Here is a 14,483-nt window from a genome sequence, read left to right on the forward strand (position 1 = left end):
GCTAAACTCAGACATCAAAGAATGCCTACATTTAATGTATCAAAAGAACATGATCTCAGCAAATAAGCTACTATGGATGAAAAGTCAGCTGAAGGAAACAAATTATAGGATCAAACCTATAGAGATAGCAGCTACTGAAGTGATCAGATACAGAATATAAAGTTGTGTTTAATATGTTTTAAAAATTAAGAATTTAAAGCATAGTAAAGAAACAAGAAACTATCAAAATAGATCCAGATGACACAAAAAAATCGATCTGAAAAGTAAAAATACAGGGAGGGTGGGAGGGAGATGCAGGAGAGAGGGGATATGGGGATATATGTATATGTATAGCTGATTCACTTTGTTATACAGCAGCAACTAACACAACAATATAAAGCAATTATACTCCAATAAAGATGTTTAAAAAAATAAAAATTAAAAATGCTGTAATAATTAGAAACCCAATTTATGCATTTACTATCCAATTAGATACAGATGAAAAGAGAATAGGTGAACTGGAAGACAGGTAAAAAACTTCTCATAATACAGCATAAAAATAAAAATGGAAAATATGAAAAGAGAAAAAATAACCGGAAGAAGATCTAGCATACATCCTATCTGAATTACATAAGACAGACTAGAAATAATGAAAGAGGAATAGGTCAGGATAAAAGCTTAGAGTTTTTCAGAAATGGTGAAAGACACTGTTCCTCAGATCAGGAACCTCATTCCATGAATCTCAAGCAATATAAATAAAAATAAGTGAACACATGATTGATCATAGTCAAACTGCTGAACACTAAAGATAAAGAGAAAATCATCTAAAAAGAAACAACAGATAGCAAACAAATGACAGACTGACATCTGATATCACAACCATGGAATAAAAACACTGAAAGAAATTCAGTGCCAATTTAACAATTTAAATATTGCAAAAAATATATTTCAAGAACAAGAGTCAAAAAAGATGTTTCCAGACAAACAAAAATAGAGTTTATTACCGATAGATCCTCACTATTTCTAAAAGATGAATTTCTAAAAGATGTACTTCAGGAAAAAAGAAAGTAATTCTAGCAAGGATGTCTGAAAAGCAAGGAAGAATGTTGAACAACGAAAATGATAAACATGGAGGTCTATCTAAATGAAGGTTGACTGCACAAAATAAACTGTAATAGTATCTAATTTATGATGTTAAAAGTTAAGAAAGAACTAAAATACTTAGTTAATAGAAATTAAGCAGAAAGGGATGATTAGATTTATGTTTTAAAGTCCTTACAATATTTAGAAGAAGTGGAAAGCCAGTAATTAGTTTTATAATTTAAGTTAAAACAGAATGTTAACATTTCTAATATAATCTTTAAAAATTAGAAACCGAGTGTCTAACTTCTAAACTAGCAGAGTAAAATAAATGAAATGGGAGTAGGGAAACACAGGAGAAGTCTGACCCAATCCAAAAAAGAGAAAAAAAAGGGAGGCAAGAAATGACAAACAACTAGAAAACATGGGACAAATAAAATGCACAAAATAAAAGGGTAGAAATGAAGCCAAGTGCATTTGTGAATAAGAATGTAAATGGAAAGACCTTTCCAATTAAAGATCAAAAATCAGTAAAATGGGGAAAAAAATCCAACTACCAGTTGTTTATCATAGACACAATTAAAATATAAGGACACTGAAAAGTTGAAAGTAAAAGGATGGAAAAAATACATAGGTAAATACCAAAAGAAAGCTAGTATAACTATTTTAATATCAATCAAAAATAAGCATTAAGGGGGAAAGCAGATTGAAGTCACAACATTTTCGTAAAAGGATGATAACATAATTCTAAGCTTGTATGCAATTTAAAACATTACTTCAAATATATACAGAAAAATTTAAAAAGTAATCACAGGGAAATTTTAACCTATTCTCTGACAAAGAAATTAATATGACTAGAGAAGAACTGAACCCCACAATTAATGATCCTGATCTGGTGGACTATATAAAACAACACATCAAATGATTGCAGAATTCTTTTCAAGCTCTCTTTGAATATTTGTAAATATTGGTCATACAGTAAGCCATGAAGCAACCATCAATGAATTTTGGAGTTATCTATAGACTAGATTCTCTGGCCACATGCAATTAACCTTTCTGTTCCTCAATGATGTTTATGAATCAAGACGCAATCATAAATATGTAAATTTTCCCCAAATTATATATTTAATGCATTTTCTGTAAAAATGGCAATTGTATTAATTTCTTTTAATGGAATTTATAATCTGAGTCTAAAATACATATAAAAGATCAAAGGGTTATGTAGCCAACACACTTTTAAAGTAAAAGAACTATACAGGTTGATCGGATCAAGATTTAGAGTAAAAGAGACTTTTGAATGAGTGGTGCTGGGATAGTTGGTCATTCACTTAGAATAAAAAAGAAAGAATGAAATGAATCCCCACCTTATACAATGACATAAAACCATGACAGAAGGATCAAAGTTTTAAAACTTTTAGAGACAAATATAAAAATATCTTTGGGAATGGAAGGACTTCTGGAAAGACACATGAGAGAAAAGACTGAAAAGTCTGATTACTTGAAAATAACACCTGTTCATTTCACCAGAGGGTGAAAAGGTAAGCTATAAATTCCAGAGAGGATTTTTACAACATAAAATATAAGATAGGTTAGTAACCAGAACATACAATCACTACATATGAATATAAAAAAGACAAATAACCCAATGGAAAAATGGTTAAAAGATATGAAGAAGTATTTCACATAGAAACACAAACGCCTAATAAATGCATAAATATTAGCTCAACTGACTATCTGGGACAAGGAGCAAAGCCCTGGTTTATTGCATTTGGGGGTGTAAATAACCCCACCATGGCTGATTTCCAGCTAACAACCTGATGTCATTGAACATGCAGTTAAGAAGAAATGTAAACAGTCAGCCCTCATAAACCAGTACCAGCTGGTCCCAGCACATCAGTAGCTCAAAATCATTAGAGAAATTCAAATTAAACCACAATGAGATACACTTATCACACCTAACAGTTTGATAAAAATTAAAAGTAAAAGAAAGCAAGCATCAGCAAGGATTTGGGGTAAATGGTAATTCTCATTCATTACTGTTGGGAGTAAAATTGGTTCAAACACTTTCAAACACAATTAGGCATTGCCTAATTGTAATTAGTAAAGTTGATCATATAATCATCATTCAACTTAGCAATTCCACTCCAAGATATGAACCCAAGAGAACTGTTATACACGTGGAGCAGGATATACGTACAAACATTGTTCATAATAGAAGAAAACTGAAACAATTGGACTGTCCATCAAATACAGAATGGACAAATATACTTTAGTATATCCACTCAATGGAGTACAAAAAAAGCAATGAAAAGTCATGACCTAGCTATAAACTTCAAATAGATGAATCACAAAAACAAAATTTTGAGCAAAAAACCAAGTTGGAACAATAAAAGTAGTATATTTTTATTTACATAAAGTTGACAAACAGGCAAAATTAAACAACATATTGTTAAGGGATATATACATAGGTAGTAAAATTATCAAGAAAATGTTTAACACTAAATCCAGGAAAGTGGTTTGTTTACCTATGAGGGCAAGGGAGGGGGATGCAATTGGAAAGGGATATTGTGGGTCTTTGAAGGTACTGGTAAAGTTTTATTTCTTAAGCTGAAGGTGAAAAAAAGGGGGAAATAAGTAAATATAGAGATAATATAAGGGAAAACTTGTAAGAAAATAATATTGTTACAAAAAGAATCTGCCTTAAAAATGAGTATTTGAATCTGAATCCTGTAATATCTTGGTCAGCATCTCTTCAAGCAATCTCAACCAATTAAAAAAAAATTTCCTTCTATTTCTCCACTGGTATTGGGTTTGGAAAATGTTAAGATACTCATGTATAACATCTTCTCTTTGGAAAAAGAAAAGATTATTTTCAGAGACAGGTTAATGGTTTAGTTTAGGATTTTGTTAAGAGGAATGGCATGAGACACCATTATGCTAAAAAAGAGAAGAAGTGAATTAATTATATTACTACACGACTTAGGACCAAAACTTTTCTCAGCTAGGAGCTGGAAGAAAGAATAGCAAATAACTTATGTTTTAAACAAAATGAATACATTCATGTGAACTCCTTGAATGTTATATTATTTAAAAAGACAGTATTTTTAAAGACTTGGTTATCCCTCCAAAAGTAAATCAAGTTATTATTTTAAAAAAGTACTTTTAGTATTTTGAAAATTCCCAAAATATTTTCAGAAACATGTTAAAGTTACTCACATGAAATAAGCACGTATCTCTGATTTCAGAATGTAAACACTGGGTCAAGAATAATAAATACATGTAATATTCCTAAGTATTTCTGCTGTCTCAAGTAATGTTTTCCCTTTGGCCTTGTGGTATTATCAAAGGGTGACAGGAATGTCAACCTTCTTTTGGAATTGGTTTAAATGGACAGATGTGAGAAATATATTAGTGATTCTTAAGTGCTAACCAAAGAAAATTTCAGATTTTCTTCTGTATTTTGCTTTTCTAAAACTGGTTTCATTTCTACTTGGTATATTTAAAGTAGTTAATTAACTCTTTTATGTTTAAATAAATACACATAAATTTTTCAAATTTGTTTTATGTTCTCTTGAAAGATGACTGTATTAGAGAGATATAAACACTATGGTTATAAATGAACTCTATGAAGTTATAAAATATCTATTTCAATTTATTTAATTTTCTACCTTACTTCAGTGAAATAAAAATGTCTGTTATAGTTTTTGAAGACCATTCAATGAATACAGTCTGTTTAAAAAAATCACATAATGAAAAATTTCACATTAAAAAAAGTTCACATTGCCTTCTGAAAAGCATTCAGTATTTCGCTATTGAATTTGGAGTCTGCTAAATTCAAACTCAAGTTTCTTTCTATTAATTATCTTGGGCCTTGGGCAAAAAATTCTTTCTTTCACACTTCCTTGAGTGCTCTAATCACAGAGCAAACCCCATCCCTAGACTCTCCTCCTCCCATCCCCACAGGACAAATTAGCAAGTTTAGGAAAAAGGAGGAAACCAGTGTAATCAATTAAATGTTAAATAGTTCCAGGACTTAGTGCCTGAGCTGTACAATGTTGACCAATGACCCGAATAAATTTGGGCACATACTTTTCCATCCCAAAGCTATCTGGATAAACGGAGGCTCATAACCTTCACATTACCCCCATCATGACACATCATCCTATCACTGAATTACAGAAGACAAACACTGACCTAGTTTAGAAGTGCAGATGAAAAGAAAATGAAAACAGGATACATGACAACGGCAAGGAAACCATGGTAACTAGAAGAGAGAACTGTTTTGCTTACTTTATTTTGGTCAGAATAATCAGCAAGCTGAGCCTTCAGCTCTGTAATCTCAGCTTCTAACAGACGGATCACTTCTTCATAATCCATTTCCATTCCATGTGCCTGTCTCTGTGCAGCTTCGGCAAGATGAAGCCGACTTCGCAGGGCTCTTGTTTCTTCCACCACAGCTTTGGCTTCCTAAAGATTTCAAAAAATAATGTCATTGAAAAAAAAAAAAAACATGTAAAAACAATTCAGTGGTTTAAACAAAATATTTTCCTCCTTCCTGGAAGTTCTATTTCTAAAAGTGAATCAATATACATATGTTTCTCACATCTCAATTTGAAAATTAATATTCACATTATTTTATTATACAGAGTAGCTGCCTGACCTTAGTTTTCCTTTCTTGACTTCTTAGAAAACTTTCAGTATGGAATCTCCAACTTCACACATCTAGCATAGAATTTTGAAAATAAGAGAAGCAAAAGAGAATTGAAAGTGGAAAATAGAAGACTAAGAATTAGCTCAAAAGATAAAAAGAGTAGGCTTCTACAAAAGTCAAGCAGGTGGTAGGCTCATGTTCTAGGAAGGCTCTTGCAGCTTCATCAGATTCTGCTGAGAGATTTATAGTGTTGAGTGCTTCTCCGTGGTCCAAGCCCCAGGAGCCAAAGCTTATTCCTAGACATCAGTCTAACTGCTACTTCTCCATTTTGATTTAAGCCAAAAGGTAGAATTCAGTAGCAAAATATACAGCTATTTCTATGGGATGCAATGTTCACAATACATTTATTAACCACATGTTACGTCTCAGGTAATTCATGCGTCTTCTCCTATTTAACATTTAGAACAACAATGAGGGAAAGGCATTATTAAAAACCATTTTATACATAATCAAACAGAGGCTCAGAGAGGTTACCTATCCTATCCAAGGACACATACTAGTGCCAGAATTTAAACCCAGGTTTACCTGACTCCAACATTAATGCTCTTTTCACCATTTTATTCCACCGCTAGATGACAAACAAAAACAAAAACAAAACAAAACTATGTAATAGCTACATTCTCCACCTTAGGAAGAGGACAGTGTGGGCAAAACCACTTGCTCTCTCAAAAATGTGCGCTGTTGGGTCAATAACAGTCCCCCAGGACACCAATATAATTTAATACTTGTTATAATGTAAACCGCTTCTTTTTCTTTACTTGATGCAGAAATCTCTTTTCTCTGCAATGGAACTTTCTGCTACAATTGCCATGGCTAATATTCAACTGTGGCTATTTTAATTTTCTGGGAGCTATTATAGGACACTTGCTTTTGTTTGAGCCTAAGGGAGGGTTAGAAGAATTTTTACTATAGGACATATTTTTAAGGGTCAATTTTTCATTCATACATTCAATAACTATTAAGTACTTATTATGTGTCAGTTTCTGTTTCAGGTACTGAGGACAGAGCACCTAAGGAAATAGACAAAAAGTCCTCCTTTTGTCCCCCAGAATTTACAATCTATTGAAAGTTTGGGAAGATAGACAGCAAATTAGGGATAATCAATGAAGATCTCATTGAGAAGACATTTAATTAGAGAACTGCAGGAAGGATGGAGCCATGAAAGTTTCCCAAGGAAGAACTTTCTGGGCAGAGAGAACAATTTGTGCAAAGGTCCTGAGACAGGATTGTGCCTTGCATCTTCAGAGAATGGCAAGGAAGCCAGTGTGGCAGAAGTAGACAGTAGTAGGGGATAGGAAGAAGGGAAAAGTAGAAAATGAGGGCAAAGTGGTCACAGGAGTTTGGGCAGGGATGGTGTTAGTGTGGAGTTGCAGATCTCAAGAGGCTTTGGAGGCCACTGAGAGGAATTTAGTTTCACTCAGGGTGAGAGGGGAAGTGACTGGAGAGTTCTGAGCAGAGAAGTGGTATGATCTGACTTAAATTTTATGTGGGTTACTTTCACTGCTGTGTTGAGAGCAGACAACTCATCACAGGAGTAGACAAGGGTGGAATAGGGAGAAGAGGAATGGGATAGGCAAGCTACAATTACTGTAGCTTGGACAGGGTGACAGTGGTGGAGATGGTGTAAAGTGGTGCGATTCTAAATGTAGTCGGAGGGCTTCCCTGGTGGCACAGTGGTTAAGAGTCCGCCTGCCAATGCAGGGGACATGGGTTCGAGCCCTGGTCCGGGAAAATCCCACATGCCGCGGAGCAGCTAAGCCCATGCGCCACAACTACAAGCCTGCACTCTAGAGGCCGCAAGCCACAACTACTGAGCCCACGTGCCACAACTACTGAAGCCCACGCGCCTAGAGCCTGTGCTCTGCAACGAGAAGCCACTGCAATGAGAAGCCCACGCACCACAACGAAGAGTATCCCCCACTCACCTCAACTAAAGAAAACCCGCGTACAGCAATGAAGACCCAATGCAGCCAAAAATACATAAATAAATAAACTTATGAAAATAAAAGAAATAAATGTAGTTTAAAAATAGAGCTAACAGGAGAGTTCTTCATTATTAACAACTTTTACTTAGCACTTACTGCATTCAGACAATCATGTTATGTGATAAAAAATACAAAGGGAGTAAAAGACACTTTCCCTTTTTTGGCTCAGCTTAGAACAGAAGGTATGACTTAGATAAGTGGAGGAAGAGAGTAAGGACATGTTAGACAAACGAACAATGTGAACAAAGGAAGAGGGAAAAGAAGGAATCTGAATGCAGTACATTTGAGAAGTGACTAACTTTGAAATAGATCAACTTTGACTGGAGTAGATGCTTCCTCTAGGGGCACAATGGATAAAAAAGATTGGGGAGAGAGAGGAAAAGTGCGTGAGAGGCAAAGGTGCTTGGATCTGGGGAAGGCTTGAAACTTTCTGAGCAGAAATTGATATGAGAACACAGTGATTTAGAAAGCTAGATCTGGCAGCAGCTGCAGGATGGAGACACAGCCAACCAACTGCCTATTGTACCCTTGACTCAAATAACTTTGCTTCCTTATTTTTAAAAGTAATTGTTTTGTAATAGAAGGTACTTTTAGAAAGAAATATCTTAGGAAATAAAAGGACATTTACCTAACTATCACATCAGTCAGTTCAGCCCAGGTGATCAAGGGTCACGAGTGTCAGAGCAGGATCAACCTCACGTTAGACTGTGCATACAGGAGGTAACAGCTTAGTATGTGTTGACAGGGCTCTAGATGTTTTACATGGATCAACTCAGATAATCCACCTAATGCTGTAAGAGGTATGTCTATTATTATCCTCATTTAATAGATAGGAAACTGAAACATTAAGGAACTTGCTCAGAATCTCAAACTTAGTAAGTGGCTGAGCTGGGATTTGAACCCAGGCAGTATAGTTACAAAGTTCGTGCTCTTGACTACCAACTACAGAAAATGTTATAAACCAAATCACTTGTAGATAACAGTATCATCAGTGCCCAGCCCTGCATGAGCTTTTAGGATGTGGTCATTACAATAAACTCAAACACATTCAAGGCTGCTACACTGTTCCCCATTTTCCATTCACTCAGGCTAGGAAAAAAAATATTGCTACTGAGGAGAAAGGGAGGAACAGAGAATTCTCCATAGCTGCAATAAAGAATAACTAATTTGGTGATTTGTCTTCTTCACACTCGCTTCATGCAGTTTTTATTCCTCTATAAAAACAGCACTTTTATTTTTGTTCAAAGAATACTAGTTAATTAAAAGAAGAATCTGGATGGAATTTATATAGCCATGATAGTACACTGATGGCAATATGGTGTGAAAGGCAGTTGGGTGGTAAAAGATGCAGAGGTTTTGATGCTGAATAAATTCATGCTATTTCTTTTGTAAATGTATAACTGTCAGGTTGGTAAATGTGACCCCTTAGCAAAGTTCTAGCCCAATTCCCACCGAACGGCTGTTTAAAAGATTAGTGCATTGAAATGACGATTCTTAGAGGAAGCAGTAAAGAGAAGATAGCAGCAGTGTGCCGTATTTAGCAATACAGGATCACATAAATCCATTTTTTCTTTTCCTCCTGGGCTGTCTTCTAATAACTGTAAAGCCTCCTATGTCAGTAACAATTGAGCCAGAATTTTCCCAGTACCTTACCATGAGCCTGAAATCCCATCAGGGTAAATGTGGCAGCCAGTTCACTGATTTACTTTGTATTAGGTACAGATTAATTCATTTTAGAAAGTTAGAAAATAAGAGAAACTAAGATGTAATAGTAAATAGAAAAATCAACATAAGCATTATGCTTTTTAATACTAAGCAGTACAAACAAATGCACTAGAAGGGAATCATGAATTATGAAGGCAAATCTCTGACTTAACTTTCTTTCAGTGACACTGAGGAAATGCCTTCAACTCACACTGTCTTATTGTAAAATCAGGATTTTCCACCTCACAATTTCACAGTGAACCTTCAGGGAAGATCAGACCACATTTTTCTTTGAAAATATAGTTCAAACAAATGAAAATCTTTGTAGGCTACAAATACTTTGAAGTTAGCTATGTGATTGTGTTGAAACAAAAGGCAGTATAAACTCAAAGGGGAGCATAAGCTCAGACAAAAGACAATATATTATCTGTTTTTCCACATATAGCACATTTTCCCCCTTAAGGCATTAACATGATATTGAATAAAAAATATGGGCGTTTGATGAGATATACCTCAGAATCTTAGATATGTGATTTTTTTCATTTTCTGGCTCTGTAATTCTCCAAGACTCTGTTCATTTGTACAATGGTAAATAACAACACCTACTTTATAAGATCAAAACAACTCTCACAATAGGGTTGAAGAAACCACTACAGTTCTTGGTTCAGTTTTTTTCCTGTTCATCTTTACTGCTTTTGAAATATATTCATAATCACCAATGTGATGAGAGGGCTAGACTACATCAAATGATTGAAGGCTTTCTTGAGGCACTGAAATAGTTTCGGAAATATAATGTGCACATGTCTTATTTAATGTTAGCAACAATTATGTAAAACCTTTCCTTCTCTAGTTGTGAGTTTTTAACGGCTCCCTAAAGTAGAAGGAAAAAGCACTAACTGCAGTTGCTCATTTGTAATTAGGTAGCACATCCACATCACTAAACTTAGAAGTTCTGTAATTTTTAAGCTAATCAGTAAATCTTTCAAAATGTCAATGGTTGACAGGAGAAAAAGGAGACTGCAAAAAGATATATGTTTTAGTGTAATGTAACTTACGCTACCAAGCCCAAAAGAATACTTCTCTTATCAGCTTCCTACATCCACTCATTGGAAAACCCTTCTTGGTCTTGGTCCCATTACAGCTTGCGAAAAAGATTAAGGGTTACTGCAGGAAGAGGGCTGTTGAAGGAAAGTGTTTAAAAGTAAGTTATATCTAGTTTCCTTAACTTATGTGTCAAATTTATTAAAATATGTTTCATATTCCTCTCAATGGATGATCACAAAGTAATTTGCTAGATGTTCACAAAATGAACCTACAATGCATCCCTTAACCACGATGCACTTGGGGGAGACAATGAATTCACAGAACTTTATATATGTCTCTGATATGTGCTCTCTCCTTTCCCTTTCTTTATGCCTTCTCTGTGCATACATCCATCCCACTACTCCACCTCCATATCTAACCAGTTATTAAGCACCTGTGAATTCTTCATTGATGATGTATCTGTGCCATTCCTTAATATATATTCTTATCATCACGCTACTGTTCATGTCTTTAACACCTCACATTTAGGTACTATGAAAATCACATAAGTAATTACTCTGCCTGCTGTGTTCTTCACTATAATGTATTCTACATACTTCTGAAAGGTCAATTTTCCTGAAATACTGCTTAGGTAACAAACCTAAGGTAACTAGATAAAATGTTGCTTAGGTAAGTACATGGTACATGATAAATATATCCTCAACCTCCATACTTCAAGGTTCTCCACTATTTGTTCCAAACCAACCTTTCCAGTTTTAGCACATTTGACTCTTACAGGATTACCATATCCAAGTACATTCACTTACCAAATTTCCCAGACTAAACTCTGCCACCTCCAAGATGCTTTTTTTTTTTTTTTTTTTTTTTTTTTCTGTACGCAGGCCTCACCGCTATGGCCTCTCCCGTTGCGAAGCACAGGCTCCGGGCGCGCAGGCCCAGCGGCCATGGCCCAGGGGCCCAGCCGCTCCGCGGCATGCGGGATCCTCCCAGACCGGGGCACGAACCCGCGTCCGCCGCATCGGCAAGCGGACTCCCAACCACTGCGCCACCAGGGAAGTCCCTCCAAGATGCTTTTGAGCACATTATTCCTTCCACTAGGTGAATGCACTTTTCCTTTTTTCTTCATCCAGTTCTCATCTATCCTTCAAAATCTACTTCAGATTTTACCTCCTCTAATCTTTCCAAACCACTTAAGCTTACAATGATTTCCCCTCCTTTTATTCTTAATAATATCTGTTGTCTTTAATTAATCACATACTACTTACTATCTCCTACGGCTATGTTGAACTGTCATTAAAATAGTATTTTACTCCCAAACTTTCCAATGTCAAAAGGTCTTGACTGCCCAAATTAGAACACAAGCTGTCTGAGAGTAAAACCCTATCTGATATTAACAGGTGCTCCATTCAGCATATATATGAGATATAACTGAGTGGACAAACAGTGAAAATGACTATTTCGTTTTTCATATATAATAATTGCCTTAGAGAACTTTATTAGGTAAGAAGTTTTCACAGGAAGGTTTCAATTTTATGGGAATATTTGAGAACTGTATTTCATTTAAATAATTACAGTAAGAACCATAAGCCATGCTATGAAAAATACCACATAATGAAAAGCAAATCATTTCATTACACTCTCTTTATATATAAACAAAATCCTTTTATAGTATTTATCAAGTAAATGAGATTACATCTAAACCATGTGGAATGAAGGCTACCAAGGTCCAAAAGGACAGATAGCTACACTTTGTGTTTGACAATTTTATTTCTTGCTTTTTCATTAAATTGATTTAAAAATTTAAAGATTTAAAAATTATGCATGCTAGTTAATATTTCTCTAAAATTTACAATTTTCCACCATAATATAATAAATACATGTTCCCGAGGACTATATAATCTTGAAAGTCCTTTCCAATCCCACCCATATCCCTGATTCTGTGATTTTTGTGGTGACACTCCTTTGTAAAGTAAAAATGATAGATGTTTGTCAATCCAAGAAACAAAGATTTTCTTTACTTTTTATGAAAAAGCAAACTCCTAACTTTGCAAAGGAAGACTTGGTTAAGCTTTCTGGAGGAAAAGCAGGTCAATCAAATTATAATTAGCTCTAATTAACCCTCCCAAGAGCTGTCAACTTCTTTACCTGCAGCTGCCTCATCCTCCAAAAGGTGCAAAATTGAATTCTGCCTCTGAACATCAAAGAAAATCAAAGAAACAATGTTCAATCTCTGTTTATAAACAGAAATCCCTAATCAAAGACAGACACACAAGTACATCTATCTAATAAATTTTACCATGTGAACTTTGTTCAAAATATAAATTAGTTAAAACTCTGTTTTGACAATACATTTAACCCTGAACACATATTTTCTAGTTTAGTGAAGAAAAAACTATTTTCCTACTTCTCCAGTTCTGGTTACAAATGTACCAAAAGAAAACATTTACAGTATTAGAAATTCCTTTCATAATCAGAATTTATATCCTGTTCATTGAAACCTAGTACCACTCAAAGGCTACTTTTTTAGCTATCCAATAATTAGAATTCATCTGCAGTTTGGAGTTTAAAAACAGAAATTTAGTCCTTCCAAATTAACTTTTAGAGAATTCAGTTAGAATGAAAATTTTATCAAATTTTGTTTGTTTTCATGGAACTTGACCAAGAGTTCCAAATTTGAATCTAGATATAATAAGATCTAAATAATAAATAAGATTCTTAAATTGATTTGGAAGAAAAAAAATCAGTGAGAACTGGTAAGCAAATTCTGAAAAACAACAACAATAAGAAGGAAAAAAAGAAAGAAAGAAAGGAAACAAATAATGTGGGACATGGCCCAAGAATTTAAGGCATATATAAACTACAAAAGTTAGTACTAGCCAAAGAAGAGTTAGATAAAACATTCATTCACCCAATATTTATTGACAAAGCAACTGGAAAGATTAGATAGCCCAAACAGACCCCTAGATTATATGAGAATTTAATTTATGGTAATGGAGATACCACATAACAATGAGTGGTTGTGACAACAAACTATTTGGAAAAAAAGTGTAAAGTGTAGACACTCATCTCATACCATACACCAAACAGAGTAATTTCTTAGGTGAGCTAAACAAAAACAGAGATGGGAGGAAAACCAGGTAAATATGTATCTGAAATTGCTAGGAATGAAATTTTTTAAAGTTAAAAAAAGGGGGGGGGAGAAATCACAAAGAAAAAGATAGATTTGGCAATACAAAAACACCTGTGTTTAAAAACTTTTAAAAAATTAGAAAGACAATTTGTATATAGGGGAAAATATTTGCAACAGATTTGGTAGAAATAGGCTTGATAACTACAATGTGAAGAGATCTTATAAAATGATGTGGGGAAAGTGGGAAAACAGTTATTAAGAATAGAAGTGAAGAAGAAAAAGCAAGAGTGGGAAGGGGATACAAATGACATAAGGGGCATATATGGTCAGGAGTTGCAGAATGTCATGAGCAATCACATCAGGAAATCAGCTTCCTTGAATATGAAGAATTGTGATGGAAGTCACAATTTTATTTGAAACCCATGGTCATAGACAATCTTTGGTATCTAATGCGGATGACAATGAATCAAAGTATGTACAATACTTTCAAATAGGGTGATTTATTTATGTAAGGTTAGGTAGGACTAGAGAAGTCTTGTTTTTAGTTCTAAAGTAGTTTGTGAATAAATCATTTAACACAATGTCATGAGTCACACAGCAAAGTAAGAGAATTGAAAGTGTTTCTCACAGGTTAAACTGCCAAGACAGGAGTTTTATAGTATCAACTGCCTTATCACTACTTCCTCCTTGGGTAAAATTTACTAGTTTGTCAGCCAAGTTAATATATGTTGCTCTTACATTAAGAAACATAAAATGTTTGGCATCTGCATAGATGTTTAAAATATACCCTGGAAAGGTACTCTCTTAGCAACTGATGTATGGAATTTTACAGATTTATATTTGCTTGTTT

The 14,483-nt window shown here is 34.5% G+C and overlaps 1 protein-coding gene across 2 annotated transcripts in view; it reads right to left on the reverse strand.

Moving 5' to 3' along the window:
• STXBP4 (syntaxin binding protein 4) overlaps positions 1-14,483 on the reverse strand; it is a 202,156-nt gene that overhangs the window by 77,704 nt on the left and 109,969 nt on the right. For both annotated transcript variants that reach the window (XM_059048918.2, XM_067020482.1), the window contains exon 13: positions 5,350-5,526. In XM_059048918.2, the coding sequence (XP_058904901.1) occupies positions 5,350-5,526 (177 nt within the window). The remainder of the gene's footprint in view (positions 1-5,349; positions 5,527-14,483) is intronic.

The sequence above is a fragment of the Kogia breviceps genome, chromosome 19, assembly GCF_026419965.1.
Source record: "Kogia breviceps isolate mKogBre1 chromosome 19, mKogBre1 haplotype 1, whole genome shotgun sequence".
Classification (NCBI taxonomy): domain Eukaryota; kingdom Metazoa; phylum Chordata; class Mammalia; order Artiodactyla; family Physeteridae; genus Kogia; species Kogia breviceps.